Source organism: Pezoporus wallicus, unplaced genomic scaffold, assembly GCF_028554395.1.
Source record: "Pezoporus wallicus isolate ANWC-B61680 ecotype Strahan unplaced genomic scaffold, APGP_CSIRO_Pwel_v1 contig_2348, whole genome shotgun sequence".
In the NCBI taxonomy this organism is placed as follows: Eukaryota; Metazoa; Chordata; class Aves; order Psittaciformes; family Psittacidae; genus Pezoporus; species Pezoporus wallicus.
The window spans coordinates 1,453,973-1,477,583 of NW_026636985.1; the positions used below are offsets into that span (position 1 = coordinate 1,453,973).

Sequence of the window (23,611 nt, forward strand, 5' to 3'; positions counted from 1 at the left end):
CCTCCATCCCGCATCCTTCATACCAAACCCTCAGTCCCGTATCTCACATCTTCCGCTCTGCATCCCTCCATCCCACATCCTTCATACCAAACCCTCAGTCCCATATCTCACATCTTCCACCCTGCATCCCTCCATCCCGCATCCTTCATACCAAACCCTCAGTCCCGTATCTCACATCTTCCACTCTGCATCCCTCCATCCTGCATCCTTCATCCCACACTCTCCATCCACCACAGACTCACAGAATCAACAAGGTTGGAAAAGAGCCTAGCTGGATCCAGCCAGTCCCTCAGCCTGCATCCACCCCATGCTGAAGATGGGAGTCCTGGGTTCTGCTGGAGGATGGATGGGATGGATGGAACAAGAGATGAGATGGGGTGAGGGTGAGGGGGTCCCCCTCTCTGTTTTGGAGGTGGTGATGGCTTTACCATGGGCCCTGTGCTCTCACAGGGATGCTGGTAGCCCTGGCTGGGTGCCCCTCTTTCCTCCCAGGCTGTGCTGCAGCTCTTCCTGCTGGGCTCTGCAGTGTGTGGAGACCCTTGGGGTCCCTTTCAGCCCCCAAACCCACCTGGGTGAAGCCCCCCCCCCCTCTTTCCTCCCCCATGGTGGGTGCAGGAGGCGCAGGGCATGGGGTGAGCGTGAGCTTTATTCTGTGGGGGCTCCCGTGCCCTGTCCCTGTGGTGCTGTCGGGGGGCTCACGAGAAGGGGATGGTGCTGAGTGGGGTGAGCTCCAGCCCCGGCTCCACGGTGCCAGGGGGCCGGTGCCGGGCGCTGGGCCGGGGGCTGCCGTGGTGCCCGTACTGGAACTTGATGCGGAGCTCCCCGATGCGGGCCTGGGGCAGGATGTTGGGGATCCACTCGATGATGAAGGGGGTCGGCTCCTTCTGGGTGGGAGACGTGTTCCCTGTGGGGAGAGGGAGAGAGTGTGGGTCCCGGTGCCCCTTGAGGTGTCGGGGTGGTGGTAGTGGTGTGGTGGTGGTAGTGGTGTGGTAATGGTGTTGGTGGAGTGGTGTTTGTGCTATGGCGTTGGTATTGGTGTGGTGGTGGTGGTATTGGTAGTACTGCTGTTGGTAGTGGTGTGGTGGTGGTGTAGTGGTGTTTGTGATATGGTGTTGGTATTGGTGTGGTGGTGGTGGTATTGGTAGTACTGCTGTTGGTACTGGTGTGGTGGTGGTGTAGTGGTGGTTGTGCTATGGCGTTGGTATTGGTGTGGTGGTGGTGGTATTGGTAGTACTGCTGTTGGTAGTGGTGTGGTGGTGGTGTAGTGGTGGTTGTGCTATGGTGTTGGTATTGGTGTGGTGGTGGTGGTATTGGTAGTACTGCTGTTGGTAGTGGTGTGGTGGTGGTATAGTGGTGTTTGTGCTATGGTGTTGGTATTGGTGTGGTGGTGGTATTGGTGGTAGTAGTGTTGGTACTGTTGTGGTGGTGGTAGCGGTGTAGTGGTGTTTGTACTACGGTGTTGGTAGTGGTGTGGTAGTGGTGGTGTTGGTGTTGGTGGAGTGGTGTTTGTGCTATGGTGTTGTATTGGTATTGGTGTGACAGTGGTCGTGCTGGTAGTAGTGTGGTGTTGGTTATTTGTATTGCTGCGGTGGTGGTGCTGTGGTGTTGGTGTTTGTGTGGTGGTGGTTGCTGTTGGGGTGGTTGGTGTTGGTGCAGGTTCCTGGAAGAGGATGGTGAGAGCTTTAGGGCCTTTAAGGGGTAAGAGAATGTGAGCTCCCCCTTTAATGCTGGGGGTGTCGCAGTGGGCGCCCCCCTTTGTGCAGGCTGAGCCGTGGCTGGCTTTGGGGTGCGGGTTTGGTGTTGTTGCAGGCTCCTGAAGGAGCAGCACAAGACCCCGGAGGGGAGGTCTGGGGCTCTTCTCCTCTGGGGGGTGCAGGTTGCTGGAGAGGAAGAAGAGCAAGGTCAGATTTGGGGGCTTTCTCTAGGGATGAAGGATGAGGAAATAGGGCCCCTGTGTCCCCCTTGTGCCGTGTTCTTGTGCTGCAGCTCCCTGGGGAAGGAGCCAAGGTGGAGTTTTGAGGGGCTGGGTGAGTTCTGGGGGGCATTTATCCCCCTGGGGGTGTGCACTGGTTGCCTCTGCAGGTTCCTGCAGGGGAAGAGGAAGGTGGTGCCCACCCCGGCTGGGGACAGAGGGGAGGTTTTTGCTCTTCCTGGAGATGGTGTGGGACCACCTCAGGTGTCTGAGACCATTCTGTGGTGGAGGGTAGGGGCTGTGCCCCCCCCAGCCTGCCCCACTCACCCACTTTGAGGAAGGTCTGCAGCTCCAGGGGCCGGATGGGTGGCTTCTTGGGGTGCCCATAGGCCTTGGCGATGCTCTCCACCTCCACCTTGGGGCACCTGAACACCTCGTAGGTCCCATCCTGGTTCTGGATGAAGCTGCGTGTGATCTCCAGTGGTAGCTGCCAAGAGAGAGGGAAGGAGCTGGTGAGGGGCTGGGGGGGTATAAGGGGAGGTGGTGGGGCTGGGGGCTGCCTCCCCCCTTACCTCTGGGGTATCAAAGATCTGCTTGACCTGCAGCACGTTGGTGATGTGCCACGTGTACTTGGAGAAGGTGCCCAAGGGGAGAGCGTCCTTACGGACAAAAGCTGTGGGGAGGAAAAAGGGTGGTGAGGGACTGGGGGGGGGCTGCAGCTCACTGGGACCTTGGGGTGCTCTCCTGCACCCCTCTTGTGCTCCTGACTGCAGCTACCTGCCTTTGGCATAGAATCCCAGACTGGTTTGGGTTGGAAGGGACCTTAAAGCTCACCCAGTTCCAACCCCTGCCACGGGCAGGGACCCCTTCCACTGGAGCAGCTTGCTCCAAGCCCCTGTGTCCAACCTGGCCTTGAGCACTGCCAGGGATGGGGCAGCCACAGCTTCTCTGGGCACCCTGTGCCAGCGCCTCAGCACCCTCACATAAATCACTTCTGCCTTATCTCCAATCTGAACTCCCCCTGTTTCAGTCTGAACCCATCACCCCTTGTCCCATCCCTACAGTCCCTGATGAAGAGCCCCTCTCCAGCATCCTTGCAGCCCCCTTCAGACACTGCCCTAACCCAGCACAGGGTGCTCTCCCCTACCAGTGGTGGAGTTGGGCAGCCTCTTCTTTGTGCTCCCACTGGAGATCCTCTGCTGCAGCGCCTCGAAGAAAGCCTGAGGGATGTGGAACACCAGTGGCTCGGGCTTGCCTGTGTGGGTATGAATGGGAAGACAAGGGCTGAGGGCAGGGGAGAGGCAGGGCTGAGTGGGGACACTCCAGCTGTTCCAGCATCTGACCACCTTCACTGCAGAGCTCACAGACTGCTGCTTGTGTCCCTGTCTGCCCTGGCCTGGGGCATGCAGTGATGGGGCCTTGTTTGCAAAGCTGGGTGGTGACAACTTCCCTGTCTTTAAGAACACATCTGGGTTAGAAGTGACTCCTGGGATCATGGAGTCCAACCCTTTGCCAAGCACAGCAGGTTGTGCCTCTGCCCTCACTGCCAGCAGCGTGCTGGAGGCCAGTGATGCTCACAGTGACACACAGCAGGATGTGTGGGTTTGCCTGGTGTGACACTCACTGCTCTTATGGTGCTTGGAAAGGGCTGATCCCCCTCAGATGTTTCTCCCTTCTCAGCATAAACACCAGCACCAGGCTGCCAGTAATAAGTCCACGTTCAGGGGAACAACCCAAAGCAGACAGAAACTTCTCAAAGCAACTGCTTGGGGCCAGCAGTTACTTCATAGGATCAGAATGGGTTGGAAAGGACCTTAGGATCATCCAGTTCCAACCCCCTGCCATGGGCAGGGACACCTCACACTAGACCATGTCACCCACTGCTCTGTTCAACTCGGCCTTGAACACTGCCAAGAGCTTCATGATGGAGGCTGTGCATGGAAGGGAGAGGATTGACACCCAAAGGGTCCCCAAAGCCGTACCCTCGAACTGGTAATGCATGGTTTGGTGGATGCGCTCGGTGACACTGGCCAGCCACTCCTGGAAGGAGAAGGTCACTTGGGACTCATCCAGCAGCTGGGGACAGCCTGCAGGAGAAAGGGAATGGAGATCAGAGCCTCAGGGGTGTTAAGTTTAAGGTTGGAATTGATGATCTTTAAAGGTCTTTTCCAACCTAAACGATTCTATGACAGCATGAACTGAATGGCTCCGGGCATCCACCTGGTCCTGAGTGCTCCCAGCCTCCAGTGAGATGCGTGGCCAAGGCTCACCTTGTCTCTTCAGCGAGGAGGAGGCAACTGCTGGCTTCTTCAGGCTGCTTCTCCTGGGGTTGCTGTGAGCCAGGTCCTGCGCAGGGAGAAGGCTGCTGGCCTGTGCCCCTGAGGGATGGATTAAGAGAGCATCAGGGCACAAGTGTGGGGGCTCCACGGGCACCCCACACAATGGCTTTTGCCTTCAGCCCACATCTTCCTCAGCCCACAGAGCCTCCAGTTGATGCTCACCGGGTGCTGGGTCCTTTTTCCTCTTCTTGGGCTTGGCAGCAGCTGCTTCTCCTGCCTGCACCAGGGACTGGGGACCACCGACCGCCTGCGGCACCGCCATCCCCTTCACCCCTAGGAGAAACACACTGCTGTCCCTAAGAGCATCAACTCTACGTGCATCAGTGTCCTGTGTTCCCCTGCCCACATCAGCAACTGCTCCCCTGAGATGCCCCCAAACATCCTCAGAGATGCTCTAAAGCCCTTCTGGCCCTGCAGACACACAGTTCTATGTGGAGAATATTGAGGGGAACATAATGCCCTCATGTCACCTCTGTCACATTCCTTGGGTGCCAAAAGACACAATGGGATTACCCAGGGGCACCTTCTGGGGTGAAGAACCCCCTGAGGGACTGCACCCCAGAGGCTCACACTGAGCTGGGCTTCCCCAAAGACTGCTCTGGCCCAAGGGGAGGAGGACACCCAACAACCAGCCCAGAAGAGGAACCCAGCTTGCCCTGAGCACAGCAAAGCCCTGGGAGATCTGCACCCATAGAACCACAGAATAGAATCAGCCTGGTTTGGGTTGGAAGGGACCTTAAAGCTCATCCAGCTCCAACCCCTGCCACGGGCAGGGACCCCTTCCACTAGAGCAGCTTGCTCCAAGCCCCTGTGTCCAACCTGGCCTTGAGCACTGCCAGGGATGGGGCAGCCACAGCTTCTCTGGGCACCCTGTGCCAGTGCCTCAGCACCCTCACAGGGAAGAGCTTCTGCCTTATCTCCAACCTGAACTCCCCCTGTTTCAGTCTGAACCCATCACCCCTTGTCCTATCACGGCAGTCCCTGATGAAAGATCCCTCCCCAGCATCCTTGTAGCCCCTTCAGACACTGGAAGCTGCTCTGAGGTCTCCACGAAGCTTCTCTTCTCCAGTCTGAACAGCCCCAGTGTTCTCAGCCTGGCTCCAGCCCCTGAGCATCCTCGTGGCGTCCTCTGCACTTGCTCCTCACCCCCACAACCAGCTCCCAGGGGATCACAGGGAGCACCCACTCTGCTTCCACACTCCAAGATCCAGGAGCAAGCTGCCATGTCCAAGAGGGATCATTCCACAAGCAGCTTTCTCCCTGCAGAGGGACGGGGCAGGAAATAAAGCCCCAGGTACAAGGGAACAGCGAGGAACCTGCCAGGACACGAGGAGGAGGGAGGGGAGCAGGACAGAGCGAGCGGCCCCATGATGCCCCCCCCCAAAATCCTCTGCATGTCTCATCCCCCCTCACCTACCACCAGAGTCATAGGCGAGGACATCAGCAAACTCCTGTGCCAAGCTCTCGTCGCTGGCAAAGGCACAGATGCAGGCGAAGAAATGAATGCAGCGCTGCGGTGCCGGCGTCTCCTCCTCGGCCGCGCTGCCTCTGATGGGCTTCGGAGCCTGGCAGGAGCAGGAGAACCTGTGCTCTGCCAGAGTCTTGGTGCTCACCCTCTGGGCGAAGGAGGCGTGCAGGTAACCCAGGCTGTGCTTCTGGCTGGCCTTGCACTTCACCACCAGCACGTTCTTGGTGATGCGCTGCACCAGCGGCCCCGTGGGCTCTGTTGCCAGCTGCCATATGGTCTGCTTGGTTTCAGGTGAAGCCTGCATGGAGTTGAGCACCGAGCTCTTCAAGGCGAGCGGGGTGGCCTCAGTCTGGCAGTTCAGGGCCAGCTTGATGTGCTGGCACTGGTTCTCCACCACCCCTTGCGTGGCTGCTTTCAGACACGAGGGCACGTAGCAGCGGCCGGAGCTGAGCTGCGTGATGATGGTGCCGTCCACCGTCTGGATGGTGGTTTGGGACACCCCCAGCTCCACAAAGCATCGGTAATCGGGTCCCCGGTCCCTCTGCCTCACCGAATAGACCTGCAAGTCGGAGCCAGTGATGATCTTGACGGCGTCGACACTGGGCTGTTTGCGGGTGCTGTAGCGGAAGACGGTGCCGCAGGTCTTGTTCTTGCAGCTCAGGCCTCGCATCCCGTTGTAGGTGCCGCAGCGGGGGCATTTCCGGATGCCCCGGAGCGTGGCTTTCCCCAGGTCAGACAGGAAGGAGGGGACCTTGGTCCTCACCGATGCTGGCTCCATCCTCTGGAGAACCTGGATGGGCAGAGATCAGGGAGCGGAGGGGGTAAGCAGCACTGGGGATGGGGGGACAGCACCGTGAGGGTGATGGCCCCTGTCCTTGCAGTGCCAGAGGGGAGGAAAGTGACACCCAGGTGGGACACAGCATCACCCTGTGTGACCAAGCACCCACCATGACACCCATCCCATCCCATGCTATTTCCCAGGCTCAGCACAGCAGGAGGCAAATGGGGGTGAAAAGGGAGGTTTTGGTGCATGGAAAAAGGGGTTTATCCCTGGGGGTACATAACATTAAATGAAGGATGTGGGATGCAAACAGAGCTGGGGGATGTGTGACAAGGGGCTCAAAGACACCTTGAGCAGCACTGACGTGGAGATGACAGGGCAGAAGGGATGGGGAGAAAACCCAGTGTCAATGGGGCCATTGCCCCCAAACCCACTCAGGCTGGGTTTCTGCACACTCTGTCTCCCCACACTGCTCCCAACCATGGCCAAACCCGAGGAAAGCTTGGGGTCAACTGGGTAAGACCAGAAAACACACACAGACCGCCAGGTTTGGGGGGTTTTGCCTCATTTTTGGTGGTTTTTTTTTCCTTGCTTTGGGTGTTTTTTGGCATCTTTCTGAAGTCTGGGCAAGAGGTAGGCGAGAAAAAGCCATTTTTAGCCTCTAAACAGTGCCAAAACCCAGAGCTTTGGTCATTTTCCTCTACTAGGGGCAGTTTTATACCATTCTTCAACACTAAGCGAGGAGGAGTGCTGCTCCCAGAGCACATGTTCAACACCCACAGGCCAGAAAAGGGGGTATCTGAGGCAGAAATCACACGCACAGGACTCCTTGCCCCACCTTTTAAAGAAGGAGACGTACAAATGGTTGTGCAAAACCTGAATTTGCTAAAATATTTTACAGAACCGGCACATGTCCATGTAGAAATCAGTAAAAAAAGAACCCAACCAATAAGGAAACCAAGACCCTGCCTTCGTGGTAGAGTGAAAACAGGAGCTCTGCTGTCCCTTGGTGCTGAGCTGAGGCTGAGCCCACCCTGAAAGACACTGAGCTATAAAAATGATGTAAATCAGTAATTTAGCATCCAAACAATAACCCCCAGTGTAACAAAAGTGGAGGGACGGAGGCTTTGTACAAGAAGGGTGTTTAAAAGGCTTCAGGATCCACATGCTTTTAACTTGTGTTTGTTAAGGATGGGTTTTGTACAGCGGTTTATAATACATTGGTGGGAAGCGCTGGGAAGGTCAACAGCACGCGCTGCTTCCCAGGAAAGCCAAGAAAACCACCCAAGAAACCCCAAAAAAGGTTCAACGTTGTGCAATGTGCTGCCCCCCGGTCCTGGTGGCACTTAGTCCCTGCGTTCGGCTGCGCTTCCAAACCCGCAGTGGTTTAAGAAGCACAGAAAGGAGGAAAAAGAAGGCAAAAGTCGGCGGCTATCCAGCATCTCGTGTCGTGGGAATCGGTTTTGGTTTTTAAACAATGGGAATGATAATTTCAGGATCAAAAAAATGCTGTTTTGTGGGGATTTTCTCCTTTTCCTTCCCTCCCCCTCCCCAACCCCAACCCCCTTTTCTCCTCTTGCTTAAATAAATACATGGCATCCACCGCTGGATGGGATAAATCCTGGTGGTGACAGACACCTCTGGGAGTCTCCTGCTGCTCTCCTCCCTCAGGGTGTTTCAAACCCTGCCACACGGTATCCCGTCTGGTTGGTGATCACGCTCCCGTTCTGCCCCTGTGGTGGCTGCACGCTGTAGTTAGCGCCCATCCATGCTGCTGAAGACTGTGTTTGGCTGTGGGGGAAACGGTTCCTTAGGAGATGAGTTGGTAATGAGGGAGAAGGGAATGCAGAATAGAGGGGTGTGGATCCAAATCCCATCCCAAATCACCATATGTCGGAAATCAAATCACCAGTGTCTGAAGGGGGCTACAAGGATGCTGCAGAGGGGCTCTTCATCTGGGACTGTAGGGGTAGGACAAGGGGTGATGGGTTCAAAATGAAACAGGGGAAGTTCAGGTTGGAGATAAGGAAGAAGTGATTTATAAGAGGGTGCTGAGGCGCTGGCACAGGGTGCCCAGAGAAGCTGTGGCTGCCCCATCCCTGGCAGTGTTCAAGGCCAGGTTGGACACAGGGGCTTGGAGCAAACTGCTCTAGTGGAAGGTGTCCCTGCCCATGGCAGGGGTTGGAAGTGGGTGAGCTTTAAGCTCCCTTCTGTGGTTCTATGTAATAAAGCATCGAGGTGTCTTGCCAGTTTGCGTACTGCTATGGACCTGGACTATCACCTCCTCCCCCCGAAGGGAAACCCCTCTCACACAAAGCCCAAGTAACTCACCTAAACCCCTGCTGATTCCATGCTTGGCTGTACACTCCATAGGCAGGGACCTGCCAGCCATTGGGCACGTACTGCCCGATCTGGGCACTGCCATACCACTGCCCCCACTGCCCGTACGCCGGCGGGTAGCTCACTTGGCTCTGCAAGAGGAGAACACCCAGGTGTTAGGTGGTGGTCTGGGTCAACTGGTGGGACACACACACCCCAGAGACCCTCTTTGAGGGGGGCTGGCTGCTACAATGACACCAGAACAGCCACAGAGATGGGTGCTTGGTTGGACACCCCTCTTGAATTCATTTAATAGCCAGGTTTGGAGCAAGCTGCTCTAGTGGAAGGTGTCTCTGCCTGTGGCAGGGGGTTGGAGCTGGATATACTTTGAGGCCTCTTCCAACCCAAACCAGTCTGGGATTCTGTGATTCTATGATGTAAGCCGTAGGTGACATGCATTGTGTCAGCTCTAACTGGCACACAGATGGATTTTACAGCCCCTTAATGGGTTTCTAGCAAAGACTCACGAGCAAAGCCCGCAGTGTGGAAGTTCTGACCTGCTGGACTGGATTGACCATGTCTGGCGTCTCCTTGCCCCAGTAGCACTTCACTACGTGTCCTTCTATAGTCGTCCCATTGACGGACACAATCGCATGCGCAGCGCTCTCGTGGGAATTGAACCTGTTGAACAGAAGTTGTGCCAACATAAACCACCGCCTCCATGTGTAACTGCCCCAGACAGCTCCTCTTGGATCTGGGATGTGATGAACACTAGCCCGGACACAGAATCCTTATCCCATTCCCTCCATGGTGGTGGTGGTGGTAATCATGAGGCCTTTTTCCCTGCCTCAGTGCTGGCTCTCCTGCCTCACTGTCATAACCATGCCTAAACAAATCAGGAAATCTGGCAGCAAGGGGAGAAAATCAGTTCATAATTGGGTTTTATTACCTGGAGCCTCAACAACAAAGAGATGAGGACGCTTCAGAGAAAGCCTCTCAAGCTTGACTGTCTGCCTCTGCTGTGAAATCACACCCAAGGAACAGACAGGTCCCATATGTGAAGGGCTCTGCACCAGTTTAGACTGGGCCAAGAGGTTTTCTTTACTGGTGCCACAAGCCCTAACTCCCTCCTCAGACGAGGCTGCTGTCCCAGAAAGCTGCTGTGAAGCTTTCACACCCACCCCTCCATGCACCACAGCACCAAAACACGTGATACCATCATTGCCATCACCTTCATCCACCCACATCCTTTGCCTACCGTACAAAGGAGTAGCCTTTATCCGGGAACACTCGGATTTCCATAATCTGCCCGAAGGGAGAAAAGGTCTGGCGCATCAGCTGCTCTGAAGCAGGAAGAAACAGAGCAGCAAAGTGAGGTGATCGTGGTGTTATTCACCTTGCTCCATGTGACTGCAGTGTGAAGGCACAGTACCTGTGAGCCCCGAGGTGACACCTCCACAGTACACGGTGCAGTTGCTCGGGCTGGACTGATTGACCACATCGTCGTAAGACAGTTGCTTGGCGTTTGCTGAAAGAGATTTTACAGAGCTTATTAGTGGATCAGACATTATGTAGGAATTCTAATGCTGACCGGCGTGAGATGTGGAGCATGAGCTGCCAACACCCATCAAGTAGGTCCCATACACCTAATTTAGGATCCCTCCAGTGAAATTTGATGCAGTCCCTCTTTGTGTCAAGGCCTAAAGGCAAGGGAATGGAGTTACAAAGCCAGAGCTGTCCTGGACAGCTGGAGGTTGGCCAAGACATGAATAAGGGAGACTCATGGAATCAACCAGGTTGGAAAAGAGCTTTAAGATCATCCGGTCCAACCGCTCCCCAGCACTGCCAAGGCCACCACTGACCCATGGCACTGAGGCCTTGGCTACACGGCGTGTGAACACTTGCAGGGACGGTGACTGCAGCCCTGCCCTGGGCAGCCTGTTCCAATGCCTGAGCACCCTCTGGGCAAGGAATTGTTCCTCAGCTCCATCTAAACCTGCCATGGGGCAGCTTGAGGCCGTTTCCTCTTGTCCATTCCCTTTTTCCTTGGGAGCAGAGCCCAGCCCCCTCCAGGCTCCATCCTCCTGTCAGGCAGTTGTAGGGAGGGATCAGGTCCTCCCTGAGCCTCCTCTTCTCCAGACTGAACCCCCCAGGTCCTTCAGTCATTCCCCATCACCCCTGTGCTCCAGGCCCTGCACCAGCTCCGGTGCCCTTCTCTGGCCCTGCTCCAGCACCTCAATGTCTCTGTTGTCGTGAGGGGCCCAGAGCTGAACACAGGATTTGAGGACCTACATTCATATGTACTCTTTGGAGCCGGAGGTTTTCTTGTCGCCCAGTTTGTTCTGATTTGCCTTCCACCAAGCCACTGACCACCCATCTGCTGAATCGCGTTCTCTGCATCCTGGCCATGAGAGGGAGAGAAGAAAACCCGTTGTTGGCATCTCTTCCTTTCGCGATAGAGCCAAACTAATGACCCTCCCCGACAACTGTGATGTGCTAGAAGAAATCCTATTTCAAAGAAAGCAGATTTCAGCAGGGCGAAGGACATGGCGAGGCCTAAGACCCTCTTGATTGTCACTGTCACCTCAGTCCATCATCCATTTGGATGACCCTTGTGTTTAGAAACACTAAAGCAGCAGTAGAGCGTTGTGACAAAGAGAGAGAAAAGAATTCTCCTTGCAGGCAGAGAAACCAGCTATGGACATGGATTGGGACAAGGCACGCTCCCTCCCCATAGTGGCTGCTGAAAATCACTGCCTGCTTTTTGGGGACACTGGAGCCCATGCTGCAGCTTACCCATTTATTGAAGAAGGAGACGAAGCCATATCCTTTAGATTTCCCCGTTGCCATGTCCTTAACCACACGTGCATCTCTAAAAAGCAGAAACAAGACCCAGGTCAGCGCCTTCACCACCTGAGCCTCCTAAAAACGACAACTTGAGTCACACCCCTAACACCTTATCTTCATGTTTCACCTTTACTAAGGTCAACTGCTTATTGCACCAGCAACACAGTCAAAGCAAAAGGCTTCTTTTCTACACAGAACTTTACGAATGCTTTGGCAGGTAGTAGCAAAATTAAACTTAAATGGTGTAAACATGCAAATCAAGAGCTTCTCTAATGTACTTTACAACAGTTGGCCCCCGCTTCAAAATGCTTTTACAGACTGTTAAAGACACAAAACCACGGTCAAAGCAGCTACTCCAAAGAATCACTTTACAGCATGTAGCTAACATTAGCTCAAGGGCTCTCTTTAATCATGCAATCTTTAAATGCGCTATTCATTTGCCAACACATTTCTACCTTCTAATTCAAAGTATTAAATAGAAAAAAATGAAGAAAAGATAGGAATTAAAAGGCATACGTCGCCTGTTAACTGAATTCTTTAATTTTCTCGGGTCAATTCGTTACCCCCTTTTTGGCCTGTGGGCAGCTGTAAATTTTGAGAGATTGACATTTTCAGAAATTATTGAAGAAAAAAAATCAAAACACTGAAACATTCATGTCTTAAAAGAGAAAAAAAAAAGAAAATAAAAGAGAACACTACATATCAGACATCATTTCAAGTGCATTTGTACAACAGCAATCATACAGGACTGATCGGAAACTACGAGAGAGGAGAAGGGGAACAAATAAAGAAGGAAAGAAAGAAAAAGGAAAAGAAATAAATGAAAGTTTATAAAAGTAAATAAGAAAACTACAACGTTTGTCCACTGTGAACTGTAGCTTGTAGTTAGCCATGGCAATTCTGTCCATTCTTCAGAGACACTCTGCAAAATAACCAGAGCCCTATTATTTGAGATTGAGTTAAAAAGAGAACCCAGCTACAAGAGCTAAACCCCACTCCTGGAATGCCACTCTACCCTGTTTCTCAGGCAATCTGTGGACACGTTAGCCAAGGGGCGAGATCCTCTTGTGTACCACAGGCCACCCCTCTCCTCCCCTCCTTTGCCCCACACAGACAGGCATGAAAAGAACGGGAACAACATAAAACCAGTCAGAAAGTCATGCAATGTCATTTACTGTATAAAATAATGGGGGGGGGGGGGGGGGCAGAGAAACTATAGTGTTAACATGTGCACAATGTTTAGCATTCAGAGACTGGCAAGAAAAGTCACAATGAAGAGGTTTGTTACGCTCAGGGTGGAGGGTTTAAGCTTTTCTAAGCCTTATGGTAACTGGAACTGCTGCATCTTAAGTCTAATTCAGCCCATAGCACTGACACCATCACCAAAGGCCCCCAGGAAAATACTTCACCCAAAGCTACAGCAGAAATGTTCTTTCCCTTCTCTTGGTGAGACCCCCATTGCCCCTTCCCCCTGTCTTTTTCCCCCTTTCCTGGGTTAGGTTAGAATTTGGGTCATAGGCTGCAAACTGCCTGAGAAGATGCACTTTGCTTATCCTAGCTGGGTTTGCTCTGAAGAGCCTATAGAGGGAGAGGGGGGAAAAACTCATCTCTACTTACCCTCAATTGAAAACGTTGAAAATAAAAGACTTGAGAACAAGTGAAAACATGCGTACAGCAAGCATAAAAGGAAACCACAATGAAAGTGTGCTTTTACAGTGATTAAAAACCCCCAGATGCAAAGAATTACCAACAGGTCTTATGGGCTAATCATGCAGTAGTTCAACCACGGTGTCATTAAGAGAACAAAAAGCTGAGTTTAGCACCAACAATGTTAACAAAAATAGTAATGAAAGAAAAAATGATCAGGAAATATTCCATTAGCACCACATTTCCAGAAACCAGGCACTGATGAAGAACAGGAAAAGTCAAGTAGCTTCATTCCACCACTTAAGAGACAGTAGCAATGTTTTTCCTGGTTAAAATCGAACAAGTAGAAAATCTTTGGCTTTATTTAAGCCCTCGCTTTTGGAGCAAGAGTTCTAAAGAGTCATTGCAGGGCTAATACTTAATCTGCTGCTTTAGGGGGAGGAAAAGAACCCGAGTTTCACTTTGGAGAGTCAGGATGAGGCAGGCCAAGCCACAAATGCCCCACCATAGGCAAGAGCATCGCTCGCCCTTCCCTGTCACCAGCATGTAGCAACAGCTCTGCGTCCAAAAAGCTCTGCTAGAAAAGATGGGACAACAGCCACAGCCCCACATATCTGGGACACGGGCTGATGCTCACTGTGATTTTATATTCCCCCAGCCAACATTCAGCTTTGCTTTGGACTCAGGAGGGGGTTTGGGTTTTTTTGGGGGTCATTTGTTAAGGGTGACTGTCCACTGAACCTCAGACACCCAGCTCTGGCTTGGGCAGGGGAAACTCTCACAGCTCCACCGCAGTCCCATCTATTCCTGCCTCCCTCTCATACTCATTCCAGCAGCTCAGCTTGACTTTAGAGCCCCTCATCCCCTCCATCCAGACTACATTTGCCCAGAGGATAAAGTGACTCTCCTTAGGAGTCCAACCCTCTGCACTTCCTAGATGACAATTACAAAAAGATGCAGTCAAGCATTATAGTTGTCTGAAGCAAGTCACATTCAGATCACATTTTGTTTTCAAAACCTTATCATAAGAGGAAATCAAGCTGGCATTACAAGAGTAATACACTGGGCTCTGAGGGGGAAAAAAGACAAACAAAAAACAAACTTACTTCAATTACATGTTCACTACCCAACACTCCAAAGCACTCTATGTTCTCTTACATCACCATCAAGAAACTTCAATGTCCAGTACAGACAACACTACAAGGAAAATTAATGGTTTACATTTGGAGGATGGAATGAACGAACCGCTCCTTACTCAGCTACACCCTCAATACAACAAACTGGCAGGTGGTGGAGACCTGTGAGCACCATTCCCCCTTTGCAACACGTTCACTCGCTACACCATCACTCAGCACTGCTGGGACGAGGGCAGCTCCTTGACCTGAGATGCCTCATGGCTTTGGCTGAGCCCTTCGGGTCAAAGGCTTACACTGACCCAGCGCCAAACGCTTTGAGGCCACTCTAACTGCAGCCTCCAGGTGCCCCAATGAGTCTGGTGCTAAAAAAGGTTCATTTTGTGGGAAACAGGAATTAAACTTTGGCTATGGGTGGCTGGCACACCATGGCTAACAAAGAAACTCAAGCCTCACACAACGTGAATGTGCACACGGACTCGGTCACGGACTGTGCTGATGTGATCACCAAGAGGGGAATGCAAACCCCAGCTTTAGGAGTCAGATTGTTTTGGTGTTGCTTTGCCAGACGAGGCAAGGAGTATAAAACCAAAGCAAGTTGGATGCAACCTGTCTAGGAAAGCAGAACAAACTGCTCTAAAGGCTTTGGGTTCCGGGTCCCTGCCTCACGCCCGACCGCTCACACTCAAGCCACTGGATGAAGAGGTGAATCCTGCACTGCACCAACTCTCCTGTTTTACTTACTGAAACATAAGGTTGCCTCCACTTAGGAGAGAGAAACTTTGACTTCATTTGCCCTAAGAAATGACTTACGATATTCTTCCAAACGGTGCGAAAGCTGCTTTTATGTCTTCGGTTGTGATTTCGGGGCTGAGGTCTCCAACAAAGACGTGGAAATGGTCTTTTGGGGCAAAAAGAGACAAAAAAAGGGATTTTAATGCATGAAAGTGGCACCTGAACGCACTTCCCAGCTACGACTGACAACTGTATGGAGACTAGAGTTTACCATGAAACAAATTTAATGCTATTCCTAAGAGATCCTTTGCTTGGCAGTGCTAAGCCAGGGATTTTAAGGCTACTACAGCGACACGTGGCATTTATGGCTTGTATTTTACAAACCACTTTTCAGACCAACCAGCTTTTACTGTACAACCTGAAAACTATTCTTTAGTCTTAAACTATCTATTGAATGTGTCAAGACTACAGGAGGATCTTTTTCTCTGTACACTAGTGTTATGCTTTGACATGGCAGGAGATTCAAAGAGGTTTCAGGATAGGGGTAACTCTTGTTCCAGAGCACTTTGAACCTGGCTACAATGTCCAGGTTAACACCAGAGGTGAATGAAGAACAACTCAAAAAACGACCTTGCACTGCCAACAGTTTGCTGTTAAAAGAAGTTTGAGCTCTCAAAAGCCAACAGTTTTGGTTGCCCAGCCGACACACCAAGGGAATTCAATGGCTGTGAATCCAGGAGTGAACTAGGACTGAAAGTAGGGGAATGAAAACAGGGATCCCTTCAATTTGGATCAGAGCCATAAAAAACATGCACTAAAGCAAACCTAAAGTCCTGCATCTAAGGTGTTTTCCACTACAATCAGCATGTCACATGTTATCCTAGTGATACACAGACTTGTTTGTACCATGGCAGGTATAAAACTCTCCAGCCTGCTCAGATGCTGATGTAATTGAACCCCACTGGCCTATGGAAATTCAAAGCTGGCCAGGAAAAGCAGCAATCCACAGGCTTGCTGTGAGCAATGGAACTCCATTTTGGAAGTCTAGATACTCCTGAGGAGCCTGTCTGCAGGAGCACACACCTCACAGGGAGCCAGCTGCCTCAACAGTAGGGGATAAGGGGCTTTGTGGCTTTCACTACTACACTCATAACAAACTGCTAGACATTAGCACCAGAATGGAACAGTGGACACTAAATTGCTTTCTGATACTACAGGGAAATGAAAGGGAAGTCTTTCCATAAAACAAAAGAAATCAATTTAGGAACAAAACCCCCATAGAGAGCTTCAGGTGGTTAGTGAACACCCTGGCGACATTTCATTTTATGTTTAAGAAGACACAATTACCTTGTGAACGCTGTGGGCTGACAACGGTACTACCTGATGACAAAGATTAGATTTGTTCTTAAGTTTATTAACACAAACACATTCAATAATATCTTAGGATTATGATCAAAACATTACTGTTTCTAATTGTAGGATGCTTACTGCTTATGTTTAAAAGCTACTCATAGAAATCAAATATGTACTCAAAGCACAAGCAACACTTACTGCTGGTATCTTTCTTCTGGCTGCTGGGGGTCGTCGCCCAGTTGACTTTAACCTCCTGCAAGCATTAGTTGCTCACGTTAGATCAAGCAAATCCCAGCTATCAGACACCCCCAGCACTTTGTTCTGATGCTACAGGAGCACCAGAACCTGTTCAAGTTTGGGGTGGAAACTCAAGTTTAAGATGCATTTCTTGGGAAAGGGTTTGTTCTGTCAAACTGTGTTTCACTGGTTAAAAGCAAAGACAGGAAGCAGACTTGTTCTGGAATTTGGTTTGGATGGGTGGTTTTTTTCAGGGGGAGAGGGAACATTATGCTGATTGATAAGCTTCATAACTCTGATAAGAGTTAAAACGCTTGCTGCACCCCCTGTCTCTAGTTCTACATCCCCACCTCTGTGTTGTTCTTCCTATAACAGTCTCGACAGCCTGCTCTCAGTCGTGTTACATGAAGCCCTCTGCCCAAACCAAGTGCCTAATATTTGCAGTGCATCCACTTTGTCTCAAGTGGTATTTCACCCACACCACCTGAGACAGCCTGTTCTTCAACTCCAACTCACCCTGTAGACATGACAGCTTACCTTACCCATTATCTTCCGGCCATTCATAGCAGCCAGCGCTGCAGCCGCATGCCGATGCTCATAGAACTCCACAAAGCAGTACGGATCGTTTCCAGCTGTCTGATAACAGACACAAACCAAGGATTATTGATACAACCCTCTTCCAACTCTCCTCTGTTCAACTCAGCTCCTTATTCATTACATCTAAACAGCTCAAAGAGGACAGGCCTTCTCACTTTACACAGAGACCCCAGTCAGTGCACTAATGATGCTCCAGGAAGTTTCAATTCTGCTTTAGAAAGCTTAAAGCATGGCAAAGAACTTTCTCAGTCTATCTCCTCTATGACACCCACATGCATGAACATCTTCATTCCTTCTCACAATATCCAGCCATCCTTACATTTAACATCAGACACAAGGCAGAAATGATGGCAAAAGGACATGACTGTGATCTCCAGCCTTATTACATCCTGTTAACTGCATTTCCAATGGAATTCCAAAATATGCACGCATAGCCCAAGGCCATGAGCTGGGAGCAGCATGAAACCCATTAGGTGAAGGCTCTTACATCCATTATCATTTTGCAGTTTTTGCATGGTCCAATCTGGCTGAAGAGCTGGAGGATGAGCGCTTCAGTCACATCTCTTGACAGGTTCCCCACGTATCTATGGGAGCAAACACAAAGTTAGAAGCCATCCTCGAGTCTGCTCGTCAGTAACTGAGCAAACACTGCCCAATGCTGTTCCCCCAACACCCAACCCAGGGTGCTGACATGAAGTGTGTAGAGCAACGAGGCAGAAATGGTCTGGTAACAGTGGGTGGCACAGTGCCTGTCCTCAGCCCTTGGTACTACCCAAGGCTTGTGTCTAAAATTGCACCCTGGTTCAAAGCCAGATGTGGACACCTCGACCTACAAACCAGTTTCCACCTCTAGGAACAGGAGTTCCGATAACCCCATGCAGTCATCGTTCCCCAGATGCCACCTCCCCAGCTGCCTGAGCAGCTTGATCTTGGGTTTAGGAAGCACAGGAGAGGAGACTGGGTCAGTTCCTTTTAAAGAAGGATTCACCATCCGAAAGCATTACATCTGCCTGAGACAACCGAGCTCAAGTGTAGGCATTCCCCCATCCTCCCCCATTTGAAAGCATCAGCCTCTGCGAGCGCAGCCCCGCTCTGACTTGGGATGCTGGCATTCTGGGCTATGAAACTCCTCCTCAACCCACAAGCGGGGTTGTTTTCGTTGTTGTTGTTGAGCCCAAGTCACGGGAGTTTTAAAAAAAGCACCCAGAGAAACCTCAGCTCCAAAGGTGGGGCAGCACCTTTCCACAAAGGAATATTCTGTGGTGAACCACAGCCTCTGCAAGCAGAGTCCTGGCCAAATCCTGCTGCCGGAGCCATGTCAATAAAGCAGCAATCCCCCCTGTCTCCATGCAAGAGCTGTAAAGGTGTTGTAAGAAAACAAGAAGGCAGCAGAACCTGGGACTTGCTGCACTCCTCCTGTTGACAGAATGGCCTGAACAGCCTTCCGGAAGAGATGGGTGCGCTCCAGTGTTGGGTTGAGCAAGAGAATGGAGGAACAAGACACACAGCCCCTGGTTTTCAGTCAGAAATGACCCCATATTAGTAATTTGAACAACTGTTTTAAGTAGGATTCAGAGCTGTTCTGCTTCTTAAAGTCCACACACCAGTATCAGATCTTCACAGGCATCCTCTCACTCACAAAGCAAGTAACTGCTGCACTTCTGAGGTTTCCTTAAACAGAGGATGGCTTACTGTGCTTCATTAAGGCAATTAACTTTGTGCTTGATAACACCAGGATATTCTACATATTTCGGCCTGCCATCAAGTTCAACTGAGTCATAACTTGTGAGATTTCTTATTTTCTCTTTTTTAAAACAATTTAGCACCATTTGGATAATGAATAAGCCACTAAAGTGAGGAGAGTCTCAAGTGACCTCCCAGGTCTAAGTTTATTAATGGTTTATTTGTGGCTGAGCTTTACCTACACAGGAACCTTTGCACTCATGCTGGTGTTTCACCCTGATAATCAGACAGGCATCTCCTGAAGCATTCCCCATCTTAATGCTGGATTTAGCTGGAAAAAAACAGGATTTAGGGAAGTGACCTCTGACAGCCCCAGGAACCTTTCAAAACGCACCCCTTCAAAGGAATGGCAGCAAGGCATCTGTGCGCATACACACAGACAATGTGTAACTGTGTAGTAGAATCATGGAATCAACCAGCTTGGAAAAGAGCTTTAAGCTCATCCAGTGCAACTCTTCCCCAGCACTGCCAAGGCCACCACTAACCCATGGCACTGATGGCCTCAGCTACGCGGTGTGTGAGCACTTGCAGGGACGGTGACTGCAGCCCTGCCCTGGGCAGCCTGTTCCAATGCCTGAGCACCCTCTGGGGAAGGATTTGCTCCTCAGCTCCATCTAAACCTGCCATGGGGCAGCTTGAGGCCGTTTCCTCTTGTCCCATCCCTTGTTCCTTGGGAGCAGAGCCCAGCCCCCTCCAGGCTCCATCCTCCTGTCAGGCAGTTGTAGGGAGCGATTGGTCCCCCTGAGCCTTCTCTTCCCCAGACTGAACCCCCTAGGTCCCTCAGCCGTTCCCCATCACACTTGTGCTCCAGGCCCTGCACCAGCTCCGGTGCCCTTCTCTGGCCCTGCTCCAGCACCTCAATGTCTCTCTTGTAGTGAGGGGACCAAAGCTGAACACAGGATTTGAGGTGTGGCCTCACCGGTGCCCAGTGAAGGGACACAATCCCTGCCCTGGCCCTGCTGCTGCATTAGATGTGAACTACTCTCACTTCTACACAAAGCTTACAAACTCCAGTGAAGTCCTGCCATACTGTCAACCATGCCAACCTGGAAAAAACAGAGCTGTAGTCGCCCAAGCAACAATCCCTTGTGTTATTTCCTCCTATGGACTCTCTCCATGCCATGCTCAAGCTGCTTGACCACCTTAAGCCTGCCACAGAACTCTGTTGTGGCTCTCCTTCCCTATAGCTGAGACAGGGGCAGGGTCCAGCACACCCGGACCTTGCCCAGGACCAGTTACACAAGAAATCACTGGGTGCTGAGATGACCCTGCCAGCTAGAACAGGAGAACTCTCCTGTGTGGCATTCCTGTCGTCTCCTACACCTTTCCCATCCCTTTCTCCCCTGCTAATTGGATTCTCATTAATAAGTCAGCCAATGTTGCTTTGAAACTATGCTATACAAGGCAAACTATGCAGACAATTCTATTTATTCACTGCACAGTGAATACATCTTCTTGAAAGGTAATATCAGACTAGTGGATGTTGGCACCTCTGCATCCTTTAGACATACAGGGTAAACGAGAAGTGTTCTGCAAGCACCTGTGTGTCAAACACAAACAGGAGGTCTCTGTAAATTCAAAATCACTGTCTGCCCTGTAACTGCTCTTCAGACTCATAATCTCTGCCGTTGAAAAGCAGCTTTCAAGGAAGGTAATGCGCCACGTGAACATGGGCTGCCTATCCAGGAAATCATTTACATGAGTAATACAGCTCCTGAAACACCAAGGCTCTAACGCCCCCCTTCAAAGCAGGGGGTGACGTGGAAACAGCAAATACTTCCAACAACATCCAGAACCTGCTCTGGAAAAACGACTTAAAGGTGCTAAAGGAAAAGGTAAGTGGTTTGCAGACCACTCACAATACTGCATCCAAGGAAGGAGCCCCGTAACCCACATCCAGATGGGGTTTCGTTAGCACTATGGACAGGAATCCTCACACGAGCAAGTACCTCACCCACACTACAGAGCCAAGCTGGAAAGATATCCCTTTTAGCTGCACTTTCTTCCTTCAAACTGCTCTTTCTCGGCCCCATCTGTGACATTCAGCTCATGACAATGACTCCGTATGAATGGAGAAAGTCACTCGGAACGATCCAAAGGAGCACCATTCTGGGTCCATTGCTCCATACTCAGCTCACACGTGTTTGTGCAACAAGCCACACATGCTCCAGGACAGATAACTCCTTCCCTTGAGCAGACCACTCCAGACAACGGCTTCATTGGGACGGGGGGACAAACACGCTCCTAAATCAACATGCAGCTATGCAAACAGGTCTGACTGTGTTTGCAGACACCAAGAATAGCTCCCAAAAGGCACACACCAGAAAGACAACGGGATTGTAAAAGCAGGGAGCGTGTAGCACTCGGGGAAGCTGGACCAGAGGAGCTGGCTTAAGTCACGTAAGAGCCTTGTTTCACTGCACTCAGACACGTCATTGAGCAGCCCTTGGGGTAGATGAAGCCACTGTCCAAAGGCAGAACATTCCTCTCGCCATGGAATAGATCCCATCTCATAGAACGGTTAGGGTTGGAAAGGACCTTAAGATCATCCAGTTCCAATCCCCCTGCCATGGGCAGGGAAACCTCACACTAAACCATCTCACCCAAGGCCTCGTCCAACCTGGCCTTGAACACTGCCAGGGATGGAGCATTCACAACCTCCCTGGGCAACCCATTCCAGTGCCTCACCACCCTCGCAGGAAAGAATTTCCTCCTTAGATCCAATCTAAACTTCCCCTGTTTCAGTTTGAACCCGTTACCCCTTGTCCTGTCACTACAGTCCCTAATGAAGAGTCCCTCCCCAGCATCCCTATAGGCCCCCTTCAGATACTGGGAGGCTGCTGTGTGGTCTCCACACAGCTTCTCTTCTCCAGGCTGAACAGCCCCAACTTTCTCAGCCTGTCTTCATACAGGAGGTGCTCCAGTCCCCTGATCATCCTCGTGGCCTCCTCTGGACTTGTTCCAACAGTTCCATGTCCATTTTATGCTGAGGACACCAGAACTGCACACAATGCTCCAGGTGAGGTCTCACAAGAGCAGAGCAGAGGGGCAGGATCACCTCCTTCGCCCTGCTGGTCACGCTCCTTTGGATGCAGCCCAGGATATGGTTGGTTTCTGGGCTGTGAGCGCACACTGAAGCCGGCTCATGTTCAGTTTCTCATCGACCAACACCCCCAAGTCCTTCTCCTTGGGCTGCTCTGAATCTCTTCTCTGCCCAAACTGTAGCTGTGCCTGGGATTGCTCTGACCCAGGTGCAGAAACTCCTTCCTGTCCTTCCTCCCCATAGCTCCAGCACTGAAACAGACAGCAAAGCTCATACAGAGGTGGAATAGAAACACACTAGGCTGTGATTTCCCACCTCTTAACACGGGAAAGCAGTCCAGAGAAGCACACAAAGCCAGGATGCGCTCCTGCCTTTCCAACACCACTTGGAAAGCCCAGATCCCTTGACAGTAGCGGGCGTCTGCCCAAGACCGACACAGAAGTTGCTTGTAATTAAAGCAACTGATAACTTTAACACATCAAGGAGCTGCCCTGCAGCTACCATGAGTCCTTTGGGAAGTAACGTGCTCGCAGGGTGCTTTAAACACCCGGTTTCACGGGCAACCCCCGTTTACTTCCATGGAGCTGCTGAACCAGGCTCCGGCTCTGAGCCCAGGGCACCCCCCACACCCCTGATGAGCTGGCAGTGAAAAGAAACGGTGCAATTCCGCCAGATCCTCGCTAAAATGTGCCTGGAGCGAACACCGAGCGGGATTAACGTGTCCCGAGCCCCCTTCCCTCCACATGGGAGCCCCGGGATGGGGAGGGGGGAGCTGGAAGCCGACAGCACCACTGGGAAGCAAGGCAGGCTGGGAATAGCGGGCCTGAGCCGTCCCAGCCGCCGCTGACCCGTCGCGGAGGCCCGATCCCGCCGACGGGGCCCTGAGGGGAGCGTGTGTGAGGGGAGCCCGGGCCGCCCCTCCCCGCAGGGCCGGGAACAATGGGCGGTCTCGCCCCTTCCCCACTCACAGGGTCTTGGGCATTTCATCCTCCATGGCACCGCCCGCCCCAGCTCTTCACGCCGAGCCGCGGCCCCGCCGCCCCGTCAGCGCCCTGGGCAGCCCGAGCGGCGGACAAAGCCCCCGCCGCTCCTCGCAAAGATGGCGGGCGAGCGGGCCCGGCCGGCCGAGAGGGGGCGGTAACGCGCATGCGCTCACCGCGGGCGGCGGGATGTCTCCGGATGAGGTTTCCCGCCAGCCGACGCTCCCGCGCATGCGCCCGGTTACCGGTGACCGAAGGGGTTTGCGCCCGGTGGTACCGGGTGCTTCCTCAGCGCCGCGGGACGGGAAGCGAAAAGAAGGAGATGAATAGTTAATTAACAATTAATAGCAATTAGTAGTTAATTATAATGGCAACTAAAAGGTTTTGCGCCGCCCGGGAATCGAACCCGGGTCGCAAGAATGGGAATCTTGCATGATACCACTACACCAGCGGCGCTGCTACCAGCGTCCCGCCGCC

The 23,611-nt window shown here is 51.9% G+C and overlaps 2 protein-coding genes and 1 non-coding gene across 13 annotated transcripts; all 3 read right to left on the bottom strand.

The window, feature by feature from the left end:
* Positions 1–628: 628 nt before the first annotated feature.
* On the bottom strand, positions 629–6,546 carry CUNH2orf42 (chromosome unknown C2orf42 homolog). 2 transcript variants are annotated; one of them, XM_057402547.1, is made up of 8 exons: positions 5,669–6,546; positions 4,414–4,524; positions 4,183–4,290; positions 3,895–3,999; positions 3,060–3,167; positions 2,485–2,585; positions 2,240–2,399; positions 629–904 (listed from the first exon to the last, which is right to left on the bottom strand). In XM_057402547.1, the coding sequence occupies exons 1-8, from the start codon at positions 6,495–6,497 to the stop codon at positions 696–698; spliced, it is 1,731 nt and encodes a 576-aa protein (XP_057258530.1). In that variant the 5' UTR covers positions 6,498–6,546; the 3' UTR covers positions 629–695. The 2 variants fall into 2 exon arrangements, with proteins under 2 accessions (XP_057258530.1, XP_057258529.1); XM_057402546.1 differs by having other exon boundaries at positions 2,485–2,588.
* Positions 6,547–8,073: 1,527 nt separating this feature from the next.
* TIA1 (TIA1 cytotoxic granule associated RNA binding protein) lies at positions 8,074–23,293 on the bottom strand. Of its 10 annotated transcripts, XM_057402550.1 has the most exons (13): positions 23,123–23,293; positions 17,856–17,952; positions 17,309–17,407; positions 16,733–16,787; positions 16,529–16,561; positions 15,260–15,347; positions 11,616–11,691; positions 11,112–11,220; positions 10,252–10,347; positions 10,078–10,162; positions 9,377–9,500; positions 8,832–8,971; positions 8,074–8,291 (listed from the first exon to the last, which is right to left on the bottom strand). In XM_057402550.1, exons 1-13 carry the CDS (start codon positions 23,146–23,148, stop codon positions 8,168–8,170), a joined length of 1,152 nt encoding a protein of 383 aa, XP_057258533.1. In that variant the 5' UTR covers positions 23,149–23,293; the 3' UTR covers positions 8,074–8,167. The 10 variants fall into 10 exon arrangements, with proteins under 10 accessions (XP_057258533.1, XP_057258534.1, XP_057258539.1 ...); XM_057402551.1 differs by lacking the exon at positions 16,529–16,561; XM_057402556.1 differs by lacking the exons at positions 16,529–16,561; positions 23,123–23,293 and having other exon boundaries at positions 17,314–17,407; positions 17,856–17,874.
* A 226-nt stretch (positions 23,294–23,519) lies between these two features.
* On the bottom strand, positions 23,520–23,590 carry TRNAG-CCC (transfer RNA glycine (anticodon CCC)). Its single transcript has one exon. It is a non-coding gene; the product is annotated as a tRNA-Gly (tRNA).
* Between the last annotated feature and the right edge of the window lie 21 nt (positions 23,591–23,611).

Excerpts from the sequence above, each read along its gene's own strand:
- CUNH2orf42 (XM_057402546.1), bottom strand. The coding sequence starts at position 6,497 with ATGGAGCCAGCATCGGTGAGGACCAAGGTCCCCTCCTTCCTGTCTGAC. Across the intron at positions 4,291-4,413 it reads GAAAAAGGACCCAGCACCCG|GGGCACAGGCCAGCAGCCTT; the intron begins GTGAGCATCAAC and ends TCCATCCCTCAG. Across the intron at positions 2,400-2,484 it reads AGATCTTTGATACCCCAGAG|CTACCACTGGAGATCACACG; the intron begins GTAAGGGGGGAG and ends CTCTCTTGGCAG.
- TIA1 (XM_057402550.1), bottom strand. The coding sequence starts at position 23,148 with ATGGAGGATGAAATGCCCAAGACCCT. Across the intron at positions 9,501-10,077 it reads AAAGGCTACTCCTTTGTACG|GTTCAATTCCCACGAGAGCG; the intron begins GTAGGCAAAGGA and ends TCTGTTCAACAG. Across the intron at positions 8,972-9,376 it reads TGGTCAATCCAGTCCAGCAG|AGCCAAGTGAGCTACCCGCC; the intron begins GTCAGAACTTCC and ends CTCCTCTTGCAG.